General features: G+C 39.2%; 3 protein-coding genes across 3 annotated transcripts in view; 2 read left to right on the forward strand and 1 right to left on the reverse strand.

Annotated features, from left to right (window-relative positions):
- The first annotated feature begins 19 nt into the window (after positions 1-19).
- On the forward strand, positions 20-8,487 carry sgsh (N-sulfoglucosamine sulfohydrolase (sulfamidase)). Its single transcript, XM_086296603.1, has 9 exons — positions 20-260; positions 1,970-2,130; positions 2,209-2,314; positions 2,389-2,765; positions 4,557-4,638; positions 4,715-4,918; positions 5,500-5,666; positions 6,170-6,387; positions 8,157-8,487. The coding sequence occupies exons 1-9, from the start codon at positions 176-178 to the stop codon at positions 8,338-8,340; spliced, it is 1,584 nt and encodes a 527-aa protein (XP_086152729.1). The 5' UTR covers positions 20-175; the 3' UTR covers positions 8,341-8,487.
- A 1,789-nt stretch (positions 8,488-10,276) lies between these two features.
- npb (neuropeptide B) lies at positions 10,277-11,720 on the forward strand. The gene is made up of 2 exons (XM_086296605.1): positions 10,277-10,655; positions 11,157-11,720. Exons 1-2 carry the CDS (start codon positions 10,392-10,394, stop codon positions 11,283-11,285), a joined length of 393 nt encoding a protein of 130 aa, XP_086152731.1. The 5' UTR covers positions 10,277-10,391; the 3' UTR covers positions 11,286-11,720.
- A 348-nt stretch (positions 11,721-12,068) lies between these two features.
- Positions 12,069-22,584, reverse strand: part of gnav1 (guanine nucleotide binding protein (G protein) alpha v1) — a 34,546-nt gene continuing 24,030 nt past the window's right edge. The window contains exons 6-9 of the mRNA XM_086296604.1: positions 19,188-19,317; positions 18,920-18,991; positions 16,010-16,097; positions 12,069-13,121 (exon numbers count right to left, since the gene is read on the reverse strand). Of these exons, the coding sequence (XP_086152730.1) occupies positions 12,931-13,121; positions 16,010-16,097; positions 18,920-18,991; positions 19,188-19,317 (481 nt within the window). The 3' untranslated portion in view covers positions 12,069-12,930. The remainder of the gene's footprint in view (positions 13,122-16,009; positions 16,098-18,919; positions 18,992-19,187; positions 19,318-22,584) is intronic.

The following is a 22,584-nucleotide window of genomic DNA, read 5'->3' on the forward strand; positions in this document are numbered from 1 at the left end:
TTTTTTTTCTCCTCACGTGACTTGTGTCATGTGACTCCCAGTGGGCGGGGTTTGAGTTGTTTGAGGAAGCATATTTCACGTCGTTCCAACAATGCTTTTAAGTGCTAACTTTAGCGAGTTTTGTTTTCATATTTAAAGTTTATTTTTCTGTGGAGAAATAGAGGAAGAGGCCAGCATGCTCCCTCGGGTTGTTTTTATTATTTTTTTAGCATCATGTTGCATCGGAGAGTCCAAAACAAGAAATGTGCTTCTAATAATTGGTGAGTTCACGTTTTTGTGCTCCTGGAGAAACTATAAATCATTTCTGTTATCTGGCTGGAAATTTAAAATGCTGAAATACACCCTCCTGTTGCCATTACAATTATCTGCAAAAATCTCGAGCCACCCTTTAATTCGTTATATAACAGAGATTCAATAGTTCCCGAAGTTTTTCATTGGACATTGACTGCTTGTTCACTCATTTTCAATCCACTTAAAAGTGCCAGGCTTAAAAAAAATATCTACAGCATTAATGATTAATGAAAGCTACATGGGGAAAAGGCTTAAGTACACCAAATTACACAAGAATTGAACTGAAAATCAGCAGTAACAGTCTCAAATCCAAATTTGAGATTGTTGGTTCAAATCATTGTTAGTATTTACAGAGAAGATCAGGAGAGAGGTACAACAGCGAGTGTCTACAGCTATCTGTAACAGTGCAGGCTCTGTCATGGTTTGGAGCTGCAGTTGGGGATCATAAAAACTGATGGACACTGAGATGGATGCAGAAAGCGTCTTACTAAAAACAGCTTTAATTTTTCAGGATGATCAAATGATCTCAAATGCACCGACAATGCAGTGAAAGCATGCCTGGATAGAAAAACACATACTGGAGTACCATCAGTCATGGATCGGCCTCCCCAGAGACTTTATCATTATAGTGAAAGGGAACAGTGCAAAAGAACAGCTTTGAATGTCCTTCAAGCCTGGAGAATGATTCCTGAAGACTGCTCAAAAAAAATTACAAGAAAGCTTGCCCAAGACAGTTCAGGCTGTGTTGAAGAAATAAGATAGTCATACCAAATACTGACGTTTTGGATTCAAAGGAGCTTGCAAAGAAAAGTGTCTGGACTTCTTTCAGTTACTTGAAGACGTTTCACCTCTCATCCGAGAAGCTTCTTCAGTTCTAAGGTCAAATGGTGGAGAGTCCCAGATAATAGTCCCAGACATTTGACCTTAGAACTGAAGAAGCTTCTCGGATGAGAGGTGAAACGTCTTCAAGTAACTGAAAGAAGTCCAGACACTTTTCTTTGCAAGCTCCTTTGACTACAATGACCTGGATGACTGAGAACCTTCACAGACATATTGCTGACTTTTTGGATTGTATAAACTCTGTATATACAAATAAGTAGAGGCATGAGATTTGCACAGTACTGAAAGTGCATGATGGAGGTTATAACTGTTTTAGGCAGTTGCTTTTATTTTGTTTATTAGTAGAACCTCTCTCCATAACATAAAATAATTAAGTTGACTAAATACAAACTAAATATGAGGCAGAAGTCGGTTTGTATGTTACAGTCTTGAGCCATTTTAACCTTCATGCAAGTAGATTTTATTATCGTACAAATATTCTATAAAGAAATATGTTTAAAGTAAAACTAATCTAAAATGATCTGTCAGAAAATGCCAAACAATTGGAAAAAAAATGAAAACTATACTCGGGGAAAGAAAAATGTCAGTGTCTCTTTACATGAAGCCTGATCCACCAAGAAACACTTTTCCTACTTAAATCCTCTGCACTGAACCCCAACCTTAAACCCATCCTGTACTTCTGAGAAGAACTGGAATTGTGACTCAAAGCCAGGTTTCATTACTCTACTGACTTTGCAAAGCAGTATGTAGATGACAAAGATTTTAGAGATTATTAAAAGTGAGTTATGGGCATTTTGTTTGAGCCCCCGCATCAGTTTCTGTCTTTTTCTCCTCACAGCTGATGATGCAGGTTTCGAGACAGAGGTTTATAACAACTCTGTGGTCCACACGCCTCACCTGCGCTCTCTGGCTCAGCACAGCGTGGTGTTCAAGAACGCCTTCACATCTGTCAGCAGCTGCTCACCCAGCCGCTCCGCCATCCTCACCGGCCTGCCACAGGTGAGACACACACACCTGTAAATGCCACTCATTAAAGCGAGGTGAATTATTGAGGTGTGTTTCTCTTGTGGTTTCCAGCATCAGAATGGCATTTATGGACTTCATCAAGGAGTTCATCACTTTAATTCTTTTGATGAAGTACAAAGTCTGCCGCTGCTTCTCAAACAAACCAACGTACACACAGGTAGATAACAAAATGTCTATAAAAAAATTGTTCTTATTTTTTACTTTTTGAACTCACTGATTGTTTCTTCACAGGTATAATTGGAAAGAAGCACGTTGGCCCTGGATCTGTTTACCCCTTTGACTTTGCCTACACAGAGGAAAACAGCTCTGTCCTCCAGGTGGGGAGGAACATCACTCGCATTAAACTCCTGGTCCGCAAGTTTTTCCAGACTCACAAAGAGGAAGCCTTTCAACAAAAGAACGGGAAAAAAGCAGAAAAAAGTAACCGGGAGAATATAAAGAATGAAGACAGGCCATTTTTCCTTTATGTTGCCTTCCATGATACTCATCGATGTGGACACTCGCAGCCCCAATACGGAGCCTTCTGTGAGAAGTTTGGGAATGGTGAAAAGGGGATGGGTAGAATCGGTGACTGGACACCACAGTATTACACGCCAGACCAAGTAAAGGTCAGAGAAATCCCAGTTTCTGCTTTAATACCTGTTTTATGTCATTATTTAACTGTTTTAAAAAGAAAAAGGCTATAAAAATGAAAGCAGGCTAGTCCATTTTGCTGAAATTTCATTGCAGCAGCTGACATTGTTGTATGCATGCTCCTACTGAGATGGTAGATGGTATCATTAGGAATTTCCTGATCTCCAGATCTGGACCCGGACATCACTGAGCTCCTAGGTAGTCTGAGGTTCAACCTGGCAGCATCAGATAGCCTGAAACATAACATACCAGAGTTGTTCTATTGGATTTAGGGGCCCAGTCGGTGGTATCAGTTACTTCATCCTCCAGGAAGTGCATGCATACTCTCGCCACATGAAGCCAGGCTTTGTCGTGCAACTGGAGGAACCCAGGAACCACTGTGCCATTGTACTGTGTGTGCCGTTGCCTAGCCTGCATGGATATGCTTCCCCAGACCATCACAGAACCATCACCAAACTGGTCATGCTGAACAACATTACAGGCAGCATTATTCTCCAACTTGTCCAAACCCATTCTTGTCTGTCACATGTGCTCAGGATGAGCCTGCTCTCATTAATGAAAAGTACAGGGTGACAGTGGTGGACTTACAAATTTTGGCATTTTATAGTAAATGACAGTCAGGCTCTATGGTGCCGGGCAGTGAGCACAGGACCAACTAGAGTACACTAAGCCCTCAGTGCACCGTCATGAAGTTTGAGACATTCACACCAGTGGCCTGCTGTAGGGCTCCAGATCAATATCCCAGAGGTTGGCTTGATGCTATACTCTGGTTAAAGTGTTTCTTTAATTATTACAAAACTGTTTATTGTAGTAGTGTGTTTTTGTTTCTGGGATTGTGCCTAAAATGTGGCTGTGCAGATTTCTGCAAAACTGCTCATTCAAACGAAATGAGTGAGTCAAATCATTTGTTACAGGAAACTAAAGACAATAAATAAATGAAATTAAACAAAACATATACTCAGGTTTTTCTGAGAACGGTTTAAACCAGCGGTCCCCAGAGTTGAGGCCGCGAGAGTTGAGGCTCAGGTGTGAAATGTATAGTTTTCAGGGTTTTTATCGGTCTTCAGCATTATTTTGTTATCGTTTTTATCGTTTACTCTGTTTTCCTGGGTCTTTTCACGTGTGTTATGAATAAAATTTCTTTTTTTCGGTACCGGTACTAGTTTTATTTTGTTGTATTTATCCATGACACCTTAAAGGCCGTTCCGTGAAAATATTGTCGGGCATAAACCGGTCCGTGGCGCAAAAAAGGTTGGAGACCGCTGGTTTAAACCATCTGACTGATTAAGTTGTATAAAAGTTAGGACTGTTTTGGCCAGATGTCATATTTTTCACACCAAGTCAAAAGTCTGTTTAAATGTCAGAATTAGCTGTAGTTACAGTTACGTGCTTTGGGAGTGCATTAATGTTAATAAATGTGGGTTCATTCATGACGTACTCGCCTAACAATAAATTCTAAACGGAGTACTCATCGATGATGGTTTTATCACGGACTTCATATTTGACCAAACACCAGATAAAGCATTTAAGATTTGGTCTTGAGCTCATTGCTGCTTTGCATTACAGCCTGCACAGGCTGCAGTTGAAATTAACAGAAATTTTCAAATGCCCAAATTTTCCACAGCTTTTTCTTATTTCCCAGTTTGTCTTAGTCTTTACTCTTTTTTTTTTTTTTTTTAAACTTTTCACATTACATTATGGTTGAATTAAAGCTACAGAACTTTAACACATGATAATGCAGAATTTCCTCATCTTCTGCACTTCAGGTTCCTCCTTTTGTGCCGGATACACCTGCATCACGAGCTGACTTGGCTGCACTGTACACCACAGTGAGCCGGCTGGATCAGGGTGCGTAACGGTTTTATAACATAGAAAAAGAAGGTTGTAAAACACTAAACTACGATGCTGTGCATATCCCCTGCAGGTATCGGTTTAGTTCTTCAGGAGCTCAGAGAAGCTGGTTATGAGAACGACACTCTGATAATCTACAGCTCAGACAACGGGATCCCCTTCCCGAATGGCAGAACCAACCTGTATCACTCTGGAACGGCAGAGCCGATGCTGGTGTCCTCTCCGGAGCACAGGGAGCGATGGGGAGACACCAGCGAGGCCTACGTCAGCCTGCTGGGTAAGAAAATTGAAGATACAAGGAACGATGCAAATGGACCTTTTCTCAGTATTTTAGGCCTTAAAATTAAGCAGCTATCCATTATGAGCACAGAGTGAGCTGCAGGTTAAAGTTAAATACTGATGCCACTCATTCCTAAACCTTTCTGGATTGTGAATAACAAACAATAAAAAAGTTCTAATAATTACGATCCAGTAAAGAGTGACAGAGCAGAAGAGTCGGTGTGTTGATCTGAAGCAGACACTAGATGGAGACTTAACAACAGAGCATGAAATATTGATAGAAGGAAAAATAATAGAGTAATAGACTGTACAAGTAGGGGTAGAAGTATTTTCTCAACCTATCAACAAATACTAACAAAAATACAGAGATATGTGGCTTTCTTTTTCTTTCTTTTGACGGTGTTGTATAAATATGAGGGTATCCCTTAGTTTAAAATGTACTATTTAAAGCTAAGGGGTCTTATATTTGGGTCTGTGTGCCTTTTTAAGAATTCCTTTAATTATTAGTAACTTAAGTTGAACATTTGTCAGTTTTTTGTTTGTTTTTACTATCTTTTCTTTTCCTTTTTATTTTTACAGACATCACTCCCACCATCCTCGACTGGTTCTCTGTTCCTTACCCATCCTACAGCCTACCTGGCACCCCTGCCTCCCAGGTCCACCTCACTGGCCGCTCGTTACTCCCTGCTTTGGTAACTGAGCCCACCAGCTGGCACACTGTCTACTCCAGCCAGTCCCTGCATGAGGTCAGGACATCACCACCACTTTAGCTTGATGAATCATTTTTATTTCTAACTCTAAATTTTTATTTTGGACTCTACTGTGGTAGCCTTGCTTGAGTCTCAGTTTAAAATATTCCCTTATCTAAACTAATGATGAGCTATTTTCGCTCCTCTTACTTGAAGCCAACCTTTTTCTGATTGGCTGCCCCTTACAAGCTAAAAGTTTGAACAGCAGTGGGCTGCTGTGGTTACAGCTAGAGTTGTAAGCCTGACACAACCATATAAGAATATCTGCTTTGACTGGACTCACACTGAGCCAAGAGTAGGGAACAAAAGTCTAAAACCAAGTGCTTAGAGCAGTGTGCAGCTTTTGGCTCAGAAGGATTAATTGCACGTACACTGACATCTTTATTTTAAATTCGCTGTTGCAAAAGTATTAATAAGACAGAAAATCAAGAAAAACATGACAGCAACACTTTAATGAGAGAATAAAATGTCTTTAACTAAAACTTTTGCTGTGATTTCAGGTCACCATGTACTACCCGATTCGCTCTATTCACCAGGGGCCGTACCACCTTCTGCACAACCTGCACTACCGTATGCCCTTCCCTATCGATCAAGATCTGTACGTGTCGCCCACCTTTCAGGACCTGCTGAACCGCACCACGCTGAGTCAGCCGACACACTGGTTTAAAAGCCTGGAGCAGTACTACTACAGAGCTCGCTGGGAGCTGTACGACACCAGGTCTGTAACAGCTGCTGTCGCTCGCTTTGTTAGAGCTGATCCAGAGAAGCAAACACAACCTTATTCCTGATAAGTATCAGTCCCTGCAAAGGACGGGAGTTAAAAGGTCCTCATGGAAAAGTGGATCACAATACTTGACCTTGATCAGTGGATGACAGGGGCATCCACCGATTCCAGTGAGATAAACCTAAAACAGCTGATTTAGCGATAACAACTCTGTCTCAGAAAACAAAGAGCAGAGGTCAAAAACAGAACAAGAATCACGTGTTGAGCAAATTTTATTTGCCATGATTGTTCAGATTTTTTTTTGGTGATCTATCAGTATTTAAAACTTTTTTCTTTTTTTCTTTTTTTCTTCAAACACTGTTGCATTTGATGGTAAAGATTCCTGGCATGAATCTCCTGCCCCCCACCCACATATTCAACAACACAGAAAGAAACATGCATGTTAGGTTAATTGGTGATTCTCAATCTGCTGTGGATGTGAGAAGGATAAAGTGCTTAGAGTACAGAAGAAACATGTACTGGTCAAATGCAACTCGTCTTTCGAAGCACTTTGATCGGTCACTAAAAAAAATGCGACACATAAATAGCAGGCTGTTTCCATTTAAAGCTTTTTATTTCACGGTTTGTGTGTCCGTAATTTTTCACTGCAGCAGTAACAAGTGAAAAACTGAGGAGGATGTTGATAACGAGCTGTGCCGTCTTTCACACTAAAAATCAGCAGCACTGTCTTTGCTGTGACTTTTACACTGAGGTTAATCAGTTGTGAGTAAAAAACGTAGATGGTTCACTAGTTGAGTCCACCACATCTGCAGACACATCGTTCACATCTTATATCAGACCGTTAACAGACTGTTCCCTCAGTTTCTTAGAGTGTAAAGCTTTTTTAAAGATGACATTCATAACAACGGATGAAGGTGACTGTTAGCTGAAGAGTGAACGAGCACAAACGTAATCAAGTTTCTTTTTTCTCCAATAATGAACACTATTGATAGTCTAAAACTAAAACTACACCACAGATTGGCGTTGAAAACCATGTTTAGCTTAATTTAAAACTGATTTTCAACAACCTGATTGAATGCACAGTATAAAAACATTTAATGAATGACTTATAACACACTATAATGAAGGCATACACTTGTATAAGAACATTTTAACGGATTATTACTTGTCATAATTTATTTCACCATTCATTTCTTACTCCTCTTTCCTGCTGTGCTAATGACTGTTGACCTGAAGGTTTTAATTAATTAATAATATACCAACAAACGCCTTATTTAAACATAGGTATGTAGTGCACTTTAAAAAAGTATTTGATGGTAATATTAAGCTTTTAAGAGGTAAAAGTTGGTTTCATTCATAGGCTATGTTTAGTACTTTTAAATGTAATGTGTGGGGAAAAAACACTGGTCAGATATTATGTTAGCCAATAAAATGCTTATTATTTTCACTAGAAATGGAGGCAAAGCAACCATTCTCTTACTGGGTTTAGGGTTGTGGAGAAGCTGTAGCCTATCACATGTGTCATGGGGTGAGATTCATGTTAAACCCTGAACGGTTCAACAGTTTAACGCCAACATATTTCCCTGAAAAATTAATAATTTTAATAAAACTAACAGAAGCTATAGTTGCTATAGTCTAGTCATTTTAGTAAATATAACTCATTATTTTTGCATTAGATGGAGGGATTTGCAGTGAGTAATTGTGGCTTATGAGCTCAGTCTTTCTAAAATGTTTAAATATTAATAATTGCATCGCTAACGCAGGACAGACCCACTGGAAACGAAGAACCTGGTGTTAGACCCGTCCTACAGCGGCGTGCTGGAGAGCCTGAAGCAGGATCTGCAGAAGTGGCAGTGGAAGACTGGCGACCCCTGGGTCTGTGGACCAGACTATGTCCTGGAGGACAAACTGGAGCCGCACTGCAGACCACTTTACAATGGACTATGAGGGACCCTAATGGTACCTTCAGTCATCTTGACTGATAAAGCTCTATGGATGAGGACATTTACTTTGTAAAATACAATATGTTTATTTTAATTTCTAATTTTGTATGTGAGTGATGCTTTTAATGCTTAAAATAAACAATTTTAGTTGCTTTAATTTGTACCGTCCGCTTTATTTTACTGCATAATTTAATCGCTCATCGTTTTTCTCCGTCTCTGTACATTTAAGGTTCATTTTCACCATTTTCATCCAGACTCTCACGATAACCCTGAGTTATAGAAGGGCAACATATTTAGACACCATTTAACTGTTTTTGTTATTGTTGATAGATTGATCTGGTAACTGAAGACGTGGTGGAGTTCATGACGCATGACTGGTGATGTCAGCGGATCAATCTCGAAATGGGTTCTGTTGAAATAGGACCGTTTTTCCTCTGAGCTCCACTTTGAAGTCAGACTGGTTCGTTAAATCCTTGGGTGAACGAGTTTTAACAGCTTCCTACATCGATCGGCTCATCTTGTCATTCCTGATCCATCTGCCTTTACTTCAATTCAAGATTTTGAAGCCCTTTGCTCTGATTTTGCTTGATCGAGCTGATTTCTGTGAATGAAGTAATGAATCGTAACTTTTCACTGATGTGAAAACTCAACCAAGAAATTCTGAAAATTGGTCAGTCTGATTATTTTACATTGAGATTTAATAAATACGTGCAGTTAGGACACACACACACGGTCTCATAAGCTATTACTGGGTGATTTATTGAAGGAAAAATTGGAACCCTTTACCCCTCAAGTGAGGTTATTCAGTAATTCTGTTATGCTGTGGGCGGCATTTTGCTGGCATGGTTTCACTCCACTTATTCCCTTAGATGACTGCTTCTTCCAAGATGACAAAGCTCCTCATCCAAATGAGAATGATGTGAATCATATGCTGAGACCTTCACACTTACCAATTTTCAAATTCAAATTCAAATTTTATTTGTCACGTACACAGTCATACACAGTACGATATGTAGTGAAATGCTTGGACAACTGCTCGTGACCTAAAGAAAACAAAAAAGGAAAAGGCTATGAATAAGATAGGAAATAAATATGAAAAATTAAAAAGGGTAAATTTAACTAAGAAGGAATAAAATATAAATTAAGGTTAAAAATGAAATAACTGTACAACACAAATTAGAATGAAGGGTAAATTTAACTGGGAGAATAAGATAAAATATATAAATTAAAGTTGAAAATAAAATAACTGTACAACAAAATACACAATATAGAACTATATAAGAATGTATGAAGAAATATAAATAAATATATACACAATAACAGCAGCTGTACAAGTATTAACCGGAAATGAAGAATATAGTGACCAGTGTTGTGCAAAAAAACAATGTGTGCAAAAACAATGTCCAGAAAGTCCAGTGTGTGTGTAAGAACCATATGTGTGGGTCAGTACTGTGTGGTGGTGTGATTGAGAGACCGTATCGCCTGCCAATTTTGATTCTAACTGAACATTTGAGGGATTTTCAACCAACTTCCTAATCAGCATCTCAACAACCATCAACAAAACGACAAATCCGGAAATATCTTTTGGAAAGGGGAAAAAAGAAAACCACCTGTCGCTCAAGTAGAGTTCTTTTAGGAATGAATCAGTGAAATACAAGGTGTCTTCCTTTAATTTGTCGGTATCCGGTGTCTATTGTGTTTTGACTTCAGTGTCTGTCATGGTCGACTGATGTTAATCAATTTCGCTCTGACCTCTTCAAGGGTCAGAGATTTGCTGACGTCCTATGACCCTCTATCACTTACCACATACACAAACACATTCCAGTGGCGCCAATAAGCCATCAAGAGCAGATCAATTCGGATGTTTTTTTCTCCTTTTGAAGATGGATCATCATCCGCCCACCTCATGGCTCTGATTTGACGAACGACTTGGGTCACGATAACGTCGCCCAGTCAGCCTATATAAGCAGCAGAAAGTTTCCTGAACACCAAGCAAAACAAACGCACCGCTGACGAGAAAAGTCCTGCGTAAAACGTGCCAAGACGGTTCCAGACATGGAGAAATCAGCCAGGTTTGCTGTGGTGTGCGTTGGAGTGTCTCTGCTCATCTCCTGCTATTCAGTTGAAGCCTGGTACAAGCAGACCACCGGTCCCAGTTACTACTCGGTTGGTCGCGCCTCAGGTTTGCTGTCCGGTATCAGGAGGTCACCGTACGTCCGGAGATCCGAATCCGAGGAGACGCTGATGGAGAGCGGAGAGACAGTCGGTAACAACGTAATCCCGGAGAGTTCCAGGCAGATCTCCATCCTCAAAAGCATGGTGAGTGCCAAAAAAAGAACATACTACAAACGCTATTCTTGTTAGGAAGCGCTTTAAAACATGACCATTCAGAGTAAAACGAAGAAGGTATGCGCGTAAAGTTTGCTTTCCATTCAGCTCGCACACTGGCGATTAATTAGTGCTGAAAGTTTGACATCTTAAAAATAAAATAAATTTAAAAAAAAAAATCAGGATGAGATTGAATTAATACTCCTGATTTATTTGTTTTTTTTTTTAATATCATAAAGACAAAAACAAACAAACAAAGAAAACAGAAAAAAATCAAATGATTGGGCGCTGAAGGTCAGCTTTAATAAAACTGCTATCGCATATTTAACTAAATCTAAACTGATTACATCCCTAACTCCAGGATTAATTATTTTAGTCTGCATGATTTTATGTAATCGGTGTAAATCAGTGAAATGTAGGTTTTCAGGCTGGTTAAACAGGACTCGTCTTTTGCCTTTAAATTCTCTCATCTGTCATTTTCGCCTCATTCAGGCCATCTGCGTGAAGGACATCTCCCCAAACCTGAAGAGCTGCGAGCTGATGCGGGACGGGACGGGCACCTTCCAGTGCAAGGCGGACGTCTTCCTCACTCTGGACTCCCTGGACTGCCTGTCCGCGTGAGTCCCGACTGGACTCGTCCTCCGCAGAATCCCGGGAGCACTGCTGTGGAAACCGGAAAAAAGAAAAGTAACGAGGATGCATGAGTGTGAGGGTTAGGTGGCGACTCCCGGGAAAGACCCACAAATTGTCAAAGACGGACCGCTGCAGACTCTGAATGTTCTCTTATTTAAACCCCTCAACACTGTTCAGTTTTGCTTTTGTTGCGTAGACATGAGTGTAAAAGAAAAAACAAGAAAAACATCGGTGTGAGAGATGTTCGCTCAAGCCGTTTTCTTCCCAAATTATTTCTCATCTTTAGTGTTTGAACCCTGACATTTACCTGTGTTGCCAAACTGTATTAAATATACGAGAAGTCGACTGCAGAGCAGATTTACTGTAAAGTACTTTTATTTATTTTATCTATTAAAATGAACAAACACTGGTAACCTGCTGTGTGGTCTAACTGTGTCTTTAAATCTTCAACTGCACAGGGGACACATAAGTGGTCCAGCACGGGATTATTTGAATCTTATCCATTTGCATGAGTTCCGTTGAGTTTGCAGCATAACATTTATTCTCTACTCCAGATTCAGTACAACCCATAAAGTAAGTCTCAGGACGTAACACTTAATGAACTGTAAACATAAAAAATAATTCAGAAAGAAGAAACAAAGAATGAAAAACACATTTCATACATGCGTATGAAGCATTTATATTACAGCACAGTAAAACAACTTCATCAGGCACTTGGGGGTGTTTTTCTCACTGTTTTTCTTTTTTAGTATCCATAATCACACTGCATCAGTCATTACCATATCTTGTTTATTACTGGAGTCAGTAGCACAGGGGAGCCCTGGAAACAAACTCCAGCTCAGCTAATTGCAAACAAATCACATATAGGTGGTTTCATCCTGGCTGAAAAACACAAAAACGGGGTTTGTGTGTAATACTGGAACAATAATTGTCATTGGTGATGGGAAGGAAATTAACAAGTCAGACGTTTCACTTTTTAAATTCTAATAAGTTTCCCCATATCAGTGTGACTGGTAGGAATCAGAAGACAGAGGGGCTGTGCACGGATGTGGGTGTTTTTAGCTCAGGATGTCAAGTCAACACACTCTGGTGTGTTTTTAAAGTGATTAAGACCTCATTTAAAAAAAAACAAAAAAAACAAAAAAAAAAAACAGGCATGACGCACAGCAGAGACAAAGTGATGGATGAGCAGGAAACACATGATGGAATACTGCGCCACCAAAGTTACTGAACAAACCCTCACCCACGCTCCATGCTGGCCCCACGTTCACAGAGGAGGACACAAATAAATGCCACATGTATCTATATCCAGTCTTCAAACATAAAAATCAGTGTCACTTTTCATAGTTTGACTTCATATAAATCTACAGTATAAAACATTAATGCCTTTTACTTTCAATTAAAGGTTTCAAAAGTCAACATTTCGGGGACCAACACGAGCAAAGCATGAACCGAGTGGTCCTCCACTTCAATCTGCTTTGAAACAGTTTTTAGAAGCCACATGTGATCATGAAATCGAAGAGGAGCAGCAGAGCTCCTGGGGTTCTCCTCACATTAGGGAGATCAGGAATCATGTTTGCGTGACATGATCTCCATATTTCAGTATTTAAAATGTGACAAAGTCCTCACGCAGTCACAGGAGCGACACGGCCTCCAGGTTCTCTTTGATTATTGTCTCCATAACCACCTGGAAGACAATCTGGATGTTGGAGGTGTCGGTGGCCGTAGTGAAGTGGTGGTAGATGAGTTTGCTGGGCGTTTTGTTTAGTGAGATGAAGGTGACGGCGATGAAGCGGGCGGCCGAATCCACGTCACAGTCTGCACCTGACGAAGATAAAGGGGGAGAGATCAGATGTGTTTGCAAAAGCTCCCAGAGTTGCTTAGTTAATGTTGAAAAGAATGAAATTCTGAATTCTGTATTTGCATTTAGGAGGAGATGTGACACCAGTGGCAACCGGCCCACTGAGGCAGTGGAAGTTTCTACTTTTCTATTACAAAAACAGCTTTACTATTCAAGTTTTCACTGACAAGAAAGTGGACATAAGACAAAACAATTGCAAATTATGTAATAAAAAGGCAAAAAAGTTTGAGGTGCAGATATTTAAGCACATTTTCTGCCACTTGATTTGAATTAAAACTGATGCGGTGTGTAAGCATCATTTTACTGCCTTAGCTGCTTGTGGGTTATTTACAGTTTGGTCCATAAATTTGTTGGACAAAGACATCGTATTTGTAGTTTTGCACCTCCACCTCCACAGTGAATTTTAAATCAAATAATAAAGTGCAAACTTTCAGCTTTAGTTTTGTTACAACCATGTTTATACTCAGTCCCTCACAGTCAGAGGTTCATAATTAATTGGACAAACTAACATGATTTGAAATATAAGGACTAGTTTTTCCATTTTAAGACAAAAAAAATAAATGTCTGAACGAGGTCACGACCCATGGACATCACCAGATGCTGCATTTCCTACCTTGAGATGCTCTGTTAGACCTTTGATGCAGCCACCTTCAGTTTCTTTTGTGAGGCTTTCTTAAATAGATGGACAGGTTCTTATATAGCACTTTTTTTACTCTACTTGAGTTTTATAAAACGTGTTATTCACCCGTTCATATCAGTGTTTTCTATCTAGCATTTACATTCCAGTGAACATATTTTGGCATCCAGGTTGGAGCAGCGAGTGACTGAAGGTTAAGTGGATCGAACCACCAACCTGATTAGTAAATGACTTGGTCAGATGTGTGAAAGTTAATTTTCTTAACCATGGAAATAATCCTGTCATCGTGCACTTTACTATCTTTCAAATGTTTTTGGTGTTGCTGAGCTGCCCAGTGCATTCATTCCTATTAAAAATGATCAGGTTGTAGATTTGGTGAATCCCAAAGTTTTTTTTAGGTTTATCTCCATTTTTTAGCCAAATTATAAATTTGCACAAGATGTTATATTATACTTTTCCTTATTTTCTGTCATTACTGTTCCACTGTAATGCCAGTGGTCATGATTTGAAATGGTGAATGTTTATTTTAATCTCATTTTAATCACGACCAGCATTTTTAAATCATTAAATTTAGGCATACATGAGTAATCCCTGTGAGGCAGAATGTTCAGACTGCTTTGAACACTCGGTTTTAAACGGTTTGCTTTTCAGTTTTTTTGTTCTCTGTGATGTGACAGAGCGGATATCCGAGCAGCTCCACCTGCTTGATGTTCAAACCTTTTGTTTGCGAGGCGCAGCACTTCTGAGGAAAAGCGGTTTAAAGGGAGAGGAGTTAAACAGAGGAGTTTATTTCAGCCAGAGGACGAATTCAGAGGTCAAACCAAGGTGCCGTTTATGATAAATAATGATTATTTTGAACTGTGAATCTTCTGTAGTAGGGTCTAAAAATAAAAGAAGTCGTGAGATGATTTATGAGAGAGGAAAGGAATAAAAAGCAAGTTGTAGTAACATTTTATACTAGATAAGAATAAATACTGGGATGAAGTAGAAAGATCTTTTTTAATAACTGTACCGTTTGGATATTTTCTTAATTCAAGAGAAAACTACGTGGTCACAGGCTTTAAATTAAAGTTGTGGCCACATTGATTGACAGGTGTACCCACACAGGGCAGCTGGAGCAGACAGCTGTCCACCAAGCCTCCTCCCAACCATATCTGACTAACCTAACTGGACCTCTCATCTGTGTTTGTGCTGTTGGTACTTTTTCAAGCAATAAATGGCATTATCTGACAAATAACAGCTTGAAGTTTGTGCTTCAGTTTTAATAAGTGAAATTCTAGTGTTTCATTAGTCTGTTACTAAGCACTAATTAGCAGATTTGTGTGTCTGTGCACTGCAGCTTGCTTCAAAATTGGACTTAATAACAGCACTTGAATAAATGCACTTAGTCCATTTCCACGACTGATACTAACCAAGCAGAGAAGCTAAACTAGAAAATAATGAATCAACAGTCCAGCCATCCAACTTCTGTCAGCTCCAAGCAAACAAAAACACAGCCTACACACATAAAAATGCCGGGAGCTGCTGTATTACTCATCATCACATCTGAGGTCAGTGTGAAATAGACTCTTGCTCTGCAGGCTGACCCCAATCCCAAGTGTTTTAGCATTTTTATTGACATTTGCATGCGAGCAGAGGGGACACGGCCCCTGTTGAGCCCACTGAGACACGAGAAGTGAAATGTTGAGCAGATGCAGAAATCCCCCCAAAATATCACAGTTTGCAGCAGGCTAAGAGCTCATCATTCATTGTACGCGTTTAAATCCCCTAGGTGACGCTGGACTAAATTTATGCTTTTATGACAGCAAATATCTATATTTGTAAAACGTGTAAGCTTCATTTAACTCTTGATAATTTAAAAAGTTTTGACATAGTATTGATGATTTTTAAACACTAAAACCTGGCAGCTCAGTGTTGGCCAAACAGATAAATACCAACATTAATTTTTTATTATAAACACATATGATAGCGAGCATCTAAAGACAAATTCAGGCTGTGATGCATCTGCTGTTTTTCATGATGGTATTCAATGTTTGGGTAGTTACCATAAATTGTGCAGTACTTTCTATGCAGCTCTAAATGCACTGTGCTTTCAGACAGCACTGCAAGATGGTGAACTTACTGTCTACTGAGTGATTCTGGACACAGCCATGGACTTTTGCATGCTATTATGCTGACCGTGGTAATAACATTCCTAATGAATATCAATCCTACCTTTAAATTGCGGTAAATACAACCGCAGATGTCGCCCAGAGTGCAAGATCTTGTCTTGAAAAAGGTCTATCTTGTTCATGAATAAAATCTGCAAAGAGAGAAAAACAATGAGCTGAGAGAAGGAGTTCATAACAAGAGGAAAATCAGTGTGAAAGAACAACTGTGAAAGATCACGTTTGCAACTAAAACTCTGCAGTAACTGTGGAAAAACATGAAATCCACTCGAATAAATCACAAATATTCACATTAAATGCAAAAATCAATAGCTGTGTTGACACAAACATCGTGTGTTGATGGTGGATCAATGGCTTCGCTCACATCAATGTTCAGTAATCTGTCGCGCACTTTCCTGCAGTCGAGTTCCACAACCTCAGCGACTCCTTTCGTAAATCTGTCTCTTTGTTTACTTCCTCAACCTGACTACAACTAAACTACACCGCTACTTTTGGCTTTGTAGTGTACCAATTAAAACTCAGACCAGGTTTTCCCTTTCTGGCCTGTCTGATCACAAAAAAAAAAAAAAAACAAGGACTAGTTTTTTCCAATAATAACAACAGAGGGGAAAGGTTGTGCACATTTTCAATGAACAAGAAATTGAGCGACACCTAGGTGTGCAATTATCACTGACCAGCCAAAGTGAAAAGTTAATTGAGGTGGAGGTTACAAATTTCCCTCCCACATATAAAAAAAAAAAGGGTATCATTAAACACTTTTGTTTAATGAGCCTGTTGGCCATGTTAACATGCAGGTCCACACACACAACCCTGCACATAAACACGTCACACAAAGATACTTAATTGCCTATTTGGCTCTAATGAAGCCTTAAATACGTTTTTTTTATAGCGTAAAAATGAATAACCTACTAGGAGAGGATTTGGTGCAATACAGAAACAATCACATGAAGAGATTTTCTATAATACACACACAACTTAAAACTTGAAGTTAAATAAAGCAAAAAAAGGCCTTTGTTTTCTCAGAGATTGGAGTTTCCTTTTTCCAAAGGTTAATCAAAAGTGTTAAAAAGAGGTCGCAGCCTTTGCATCACTGTATTCCAAGTGGACCGCAAACTCAAGTTAGGTGGAATAAACTAAACAAGTTCATTACACGGTTGTTTTACTGTGATCGTCAACCAGAAATGGGAATGGAAAAACAGAGAGCCAAAGATCATCCTAATTACAACTCGCCGTTTAATTGCAAGTGACAGCGCGCTGAGAGACAAAAGGCAGAGACAGCGATCCGTGTGTGGAAACAACATTTACCAGACACATTAGCTTTATGCTCGTCTCGTGGTGTCATAGGGAACAATCGGAGAGCGACAAATTTTCTCCTCGATTCATCGGCGAGCTCCGCCCGCCTGAGCCGAGCTGTCAAACTGAACCGAGGTTCCCACCTTTTCTGGACGGGTCCTTTTTGTTTTTTGACTTTAAAACAAAGGCAAAGTCTCTCTCCCGTCTCACAGAAAGACATGTTTAACATTTTCCTTTCCATCGCTTTACGCTGTAACCTTGTAAAAATATAATAAAGTGGTTTCCAACATAAGTCTTGGAGCAACATGGTGTTACAGGAGGGTTAACAAGATAGGAAGGAGTATATTACATTAGACACTCAAGGACATCTTTTTCTGTTTGTATTTATTTGTCAGGGACTTTGTACAAGAACATCACTCTCCCAAGAGAAGAGATGCATTTTATCAGATTTAGCCACTAGCTAATTTCCATCTGCAGTCCCCGAGCAAGTCAAACAGGAATAAAATGCACAAAAAACAAACAAGACCTATAAAAATGTAACTGAGATTCTCGGCCTAACAAACTGAAACACGGCAGCTGATATAGAATCACAAAACAAACCCAAGTCTGATAAAAATAACCATCAAGAACCATCAAACTTATATAGCATTAATCTTTAAAAGGAACTTAAACATTAAACAACTATTAAGAGATTCATGTTCACAGGACGTTTACTACTTTCTTTTGTGGCGCATTGAGAGAAAGCACAACTTCTCGAAGGAGCTTTAGACTCCCCTCGAGCTGCTCTGAGCTCTGTCCTTAAATGTTTTAGGACAAAAAACAGTCTTTAAAATGAGATGCATACCTGAATATAGAGGTAAATTCCCAGAACTTGAAATGTTATATTGACTACGAGTGTTATAAAGACGAAACTGCAACAGTTTGCTATGTAGGACTTGATTTTTAAAGGATTGGTTATAATGTTGCAACACGAGCAGCAGTTTCCTTCAAATTCCTTTCAAACTTGCAGAAAAGTAGCTTTGTTATATTTTCATAACTTGCACGTCTTCTTTTGTGTTTTGAAAAGCCAAGTGAAGGAGATAAAATAATAAATATTTGACTTCAACGTTTTCTATTTTATGATGATGAAAAAAAAAAAAGTTTGGAAATGGTCTCTGCTGGTATTTTGTTACAAAGTGTGTTGTTATCAACTTCATCAATATTCAGCTGAAGATTTGACTTAGTTGAAACCTTTTTTGTAGCTTACGCTCTCTAGCACCTGAGCCACAGCTGCCTGATAAAATGAGACTGAAATGTAACACCAATAGCGGTCAGACTGAAATATCTCAGCAGATATTGCCATTACGTTTTCCTGATGGATCCGATCATTTTTTGTGATCCCTTCAACTTTTCCCCTTAAGCCAAAAACTGTTGGGAGCTACTGTCAGTCCTCGTTGAGAGAACTGAATTTGTTTTGTACAAATTACCAGTCTGATAAGATGATAATGAATAAAACTAGCCCACTTAAGCACAGAATCATCACTTATGCAGTTTCACAACATATTTCTGATTTAAAAAAGTGAACAATTATAAAGCCAGTCTATGAATAAAACACGTCTCCTTCCTATGATGACGCTCTGTGGACTCACATCTACCCTCCTGAGGTCAAAGATGAGTTTCTCACCATGGATGTGCTGCGGAAGAAGATATTATTGCAGATGGAGGAGAAGAGCTTCATGCTCTCTTGAAGACGATTCTGCAGAGAGAAGATATTACGACCATCAAACAGCTGCAGAGAGAACAGCAGACACACTTTCACTTTAAACTCTGTCTTTAATAGTAGTCTGACCTAAAAAATAAATCAATAAATGAATAAATTAAAAAAAGACTTCTACGTTCGGTCACTTAACAAAACAAACATTTGTGAATGAGTGATTCTGTGCATGCTGTACCACAGAAGGCTCTTCCACCAGGGTCATGTCGTATCCGCTGAGCGATACCACGAATAGCACCGCCCTGACGTCCTCGAAACAGCCAATCCACTTCCTCCGCTCTGTTCTTTGACCTCCAACATCGTACATCCTACACACAGACGAAAGGAGGGAACGAGACAGTTTAAACATCTAAAGAGAGATGCACAGCAGTCCGGAGCGCTACTGGGTTGGTAGTTACTTGCTGATGAATATAATAAACACACGTCATTCTGTGAGATCCCAGAAAGTCACTATCAGTAATGAGGAACCACCTTCACCTCACTGTTTTTGAGAAAAATAAAAGGAATTTAGAATATTCATACCTTAACCCTGTGATGTCTCACAACATGCCATAATATCTGCATTGAAAAGTCTTTGTTTCAGTAGAACACATTTTTCACAAAATCTATCATGACATAGAAGATAATGACAAACTATAGGTGTGTGCTTCTGATTCGGCAGATCAACACACTTAATCAGGAGTGCTCAAGGGGCTAAACACACATTACAAACAGTGATTATTCACCCAAACATTGTATTACCTTTACTGTAAGCAACATATTATTATTATAGTTAGCATAAATTTATAATCCAGATCTCTTGTCTGTCATTTTACCAAAACGATAGAAATCCTGCTCATTTTCATTCAAGTATTTATAGACCACATGTCTGTGTTTGCGATTAAGTGTATGATCTGAGATTGTGCCGTCAGCGTGTTCATGACCTCCCATATGGATGATGAAGCCTGCTGAAGTGCCTCAGGATGCCTCTCATCAATGACAGATTGTATTGGTTTTGGATAAGGTCATATTTTTGAAAAATGCTATTTACACTTACACACACACAAACAAGGAGCCTCGTGCCGCACGTCTCTGCAGACCCCCCCTTACTTTTTCAGTTTTTCCAGAGACAATCACACCGTGGCACACAAAACGCGTAAAGGTCAATGTTCTCCAGAAAGATGATAGAAAGAAAAACACAACAGGAATAAGAGCCGAGGAACACAGAGAGCACCACAGATCAGTTTCTGCCACTTCACCCATTTTTCAAAGCCAGATGTGCCACCTTCCTTTGAGCATCTGTTGAGTTAGTGCAGCTCTTTATTAAGAGGGGAAATGAACATGTGGAGACACAGACACACAGGGGAAACAAACAGGAAAGACTGCAACATAAAGATGAGATTTATGCTGGAAATTTTCAGTGGAATTGTTTCCAGACACAGGAGCTGTCATTGAAGCTAAAGTTCATTATACAAACCTACTAATAAGCCACGTGCATAATGACACCTGTATTACAAATAAATGTAATAACGTAGGATTTCTGATGTGCACACATACTGAGTTTAACTGTTAGTTTCCGAATTATATTGAATGTAGTTAGCATCCAGTGGATTGCGTTCCAGCAGAGTGACGTTTTTAGCTAATTACTACTACTAGCATGTTGATGGTTTGCCAGTTAAATGTAATATTTGCTCATTAGCGCTAAAATTAAAACACAGCAGAGGTTTATGGTAGTCATGATTTGGCAGGTACTTGTTCTTGAACAGAAGTATAAACCAAATTACGGATGAGGACAAAATTGCTAGCGCCCCTAAAAAGAGAGCAAAGGATTTTCAGCATAGCATTTCTAAACATGCTAGTTTTCTTCAGGAAACAAAAATATATTCTATTTGCACTTAACAGATTTTTAACCCCCTAAAAAAAACCTGACATTTTTAATTAGCCCTAGCACAAACCACTGCTGCGTGATGATGCGTTTCACTTTTAGTGCTTAAAGCTTGTGAAATCAAGTTAAAACTGAGCGTAATCTTCCAATTTACACACAGCGCAAAAACCTCAGCAAGGGTTTGAACTTTCACTTTTTTCCAAAGTTTGAGAAAAAACATTGTTGATGCTCACAAAGCAGAGTTATCACAGCGTTTCCAAGGGTCAATAACCAGACCAAGAGGTATCATCAAGTACTTCAAGAGAGCCACACAGTATAGAACAAGCCTGGCAGAGGTAGGAAGCAAAAGATTAAGAAATGAGTGAGACGTGTGCCTAGACCGCAGAACAACTGCAGAGATACTAGTGAATAATTTAACCAAGACAGGAATTGTAGTCTCAAAGAAGACAATCACTGGAACCCTGCACAGGAATGGACTGTGCAATGAAATCTCATTTAAAATCTGTTGGCTGAACTGAGGACCAAGATCCATGCCAGAAGACCATAAAATGTAGAGGAGCTTGAGGGATCTGACAAAGAAGAATGTGCTGGGATTATTCAGGAGATGTGTGTTAGACCTACAACAAATGACTGTCGGCTGTTATCCAGGAAAAAGAATACACTATAGCCTCAGCAGGGCTAATAACTTTGGAAAAATCTAAAATAATGCAAGCATCCAAAATAAAACTCAGATATTTGGAAAGGCGGTGAAAAATCCCTTCATCTGTCTGGAAAATTAAATGCCATTTCCATAAGCTAATAAATCTGTCAAGATACACAAAAGCCCAGCTTAACCAAAACAACATCACTGACATATTCTGAGTAAAACGCTCAGGCTTCAAACTGCTCAAAATTATTTTTTTCCTCTAGTCAGGGCTCTGGATGATGTCACTGAGAGCCTCTATCATTTATTATGTTGCTGTAACAGTTACTCCACCGAGATCTGTAAGCACTTTACTTAAAATGATATTTACAGTGCTAAAATACAATTATAGTTGTCATCCATGAACTTACTGTTTATAAAAAAAATGATAAAATAAAGCCCATAATCCATCTTATATTAAGAATGTAACTTACAGTTATTTACTTGCTAACTAAATACTAAATAAAATGTGTTTTTGATGCATTTCTATTTCTGCATGTTTGTTTTCTTGTTTTTTTATGGCAGGTGGTCTCTAAAAGTTTGCACATTGAAATGTGCCTATTAGAGCCTCTCAGTAGATCAGTGGTTCTCAGTAAGTTTTATCAATTTTACGTGACATACCACCTTCAGCACCAGTGCTCAATAAAAAGCTGGAGGGTGCAATTTGAGTTAAATGGACCAGGGAAATATTCATCTGTCAGCCACAGCATTAAAACCCATCTGCTTAACACTGTGTGTGTCCTCCTTGCGCCAGTAAAAACAGCTCTGACCCATCAGGACACAGACACCTGTGCTGATAAAAACCAGTACACTGGCAGCGAAACCTTTGGGTACCATGAGGTACATTGTTTGGCTGTTGCAGTGGCAGCAACAGTGTTTAGGTGTGTGGTACATCCACGTGAATATCAGGACAGCTGCCATTATTTTTTAATGCCGTGGCTCATCGGTGTATGCTGTAGCATTTAGTTTGATGGAAAGCTCCTTGCGTGGCTCTACTGCGTTTGTAATATTCTCAAAATGAAAAGTGAT

Source organism: Aulonocara sp. 'chitande type north' Nkhata Bay, linkage group LG6, assembly GCF_057382095.1.
Source record: "Aulonocara sp. 'chitande type north' Nkhata Bay isolate Kocher_YH1m ecotype deep benthic linkage group LG6, A_spYH_male_GT1.1, whole genome shotgun sequence".
NCBI lineage: Eukaryota > Metazoa > Chordata > Actinopteri > Cichliformes > Cichlidae > Aulonocara > Aulonocara sp. 'chitande type north' Nkhata Bay.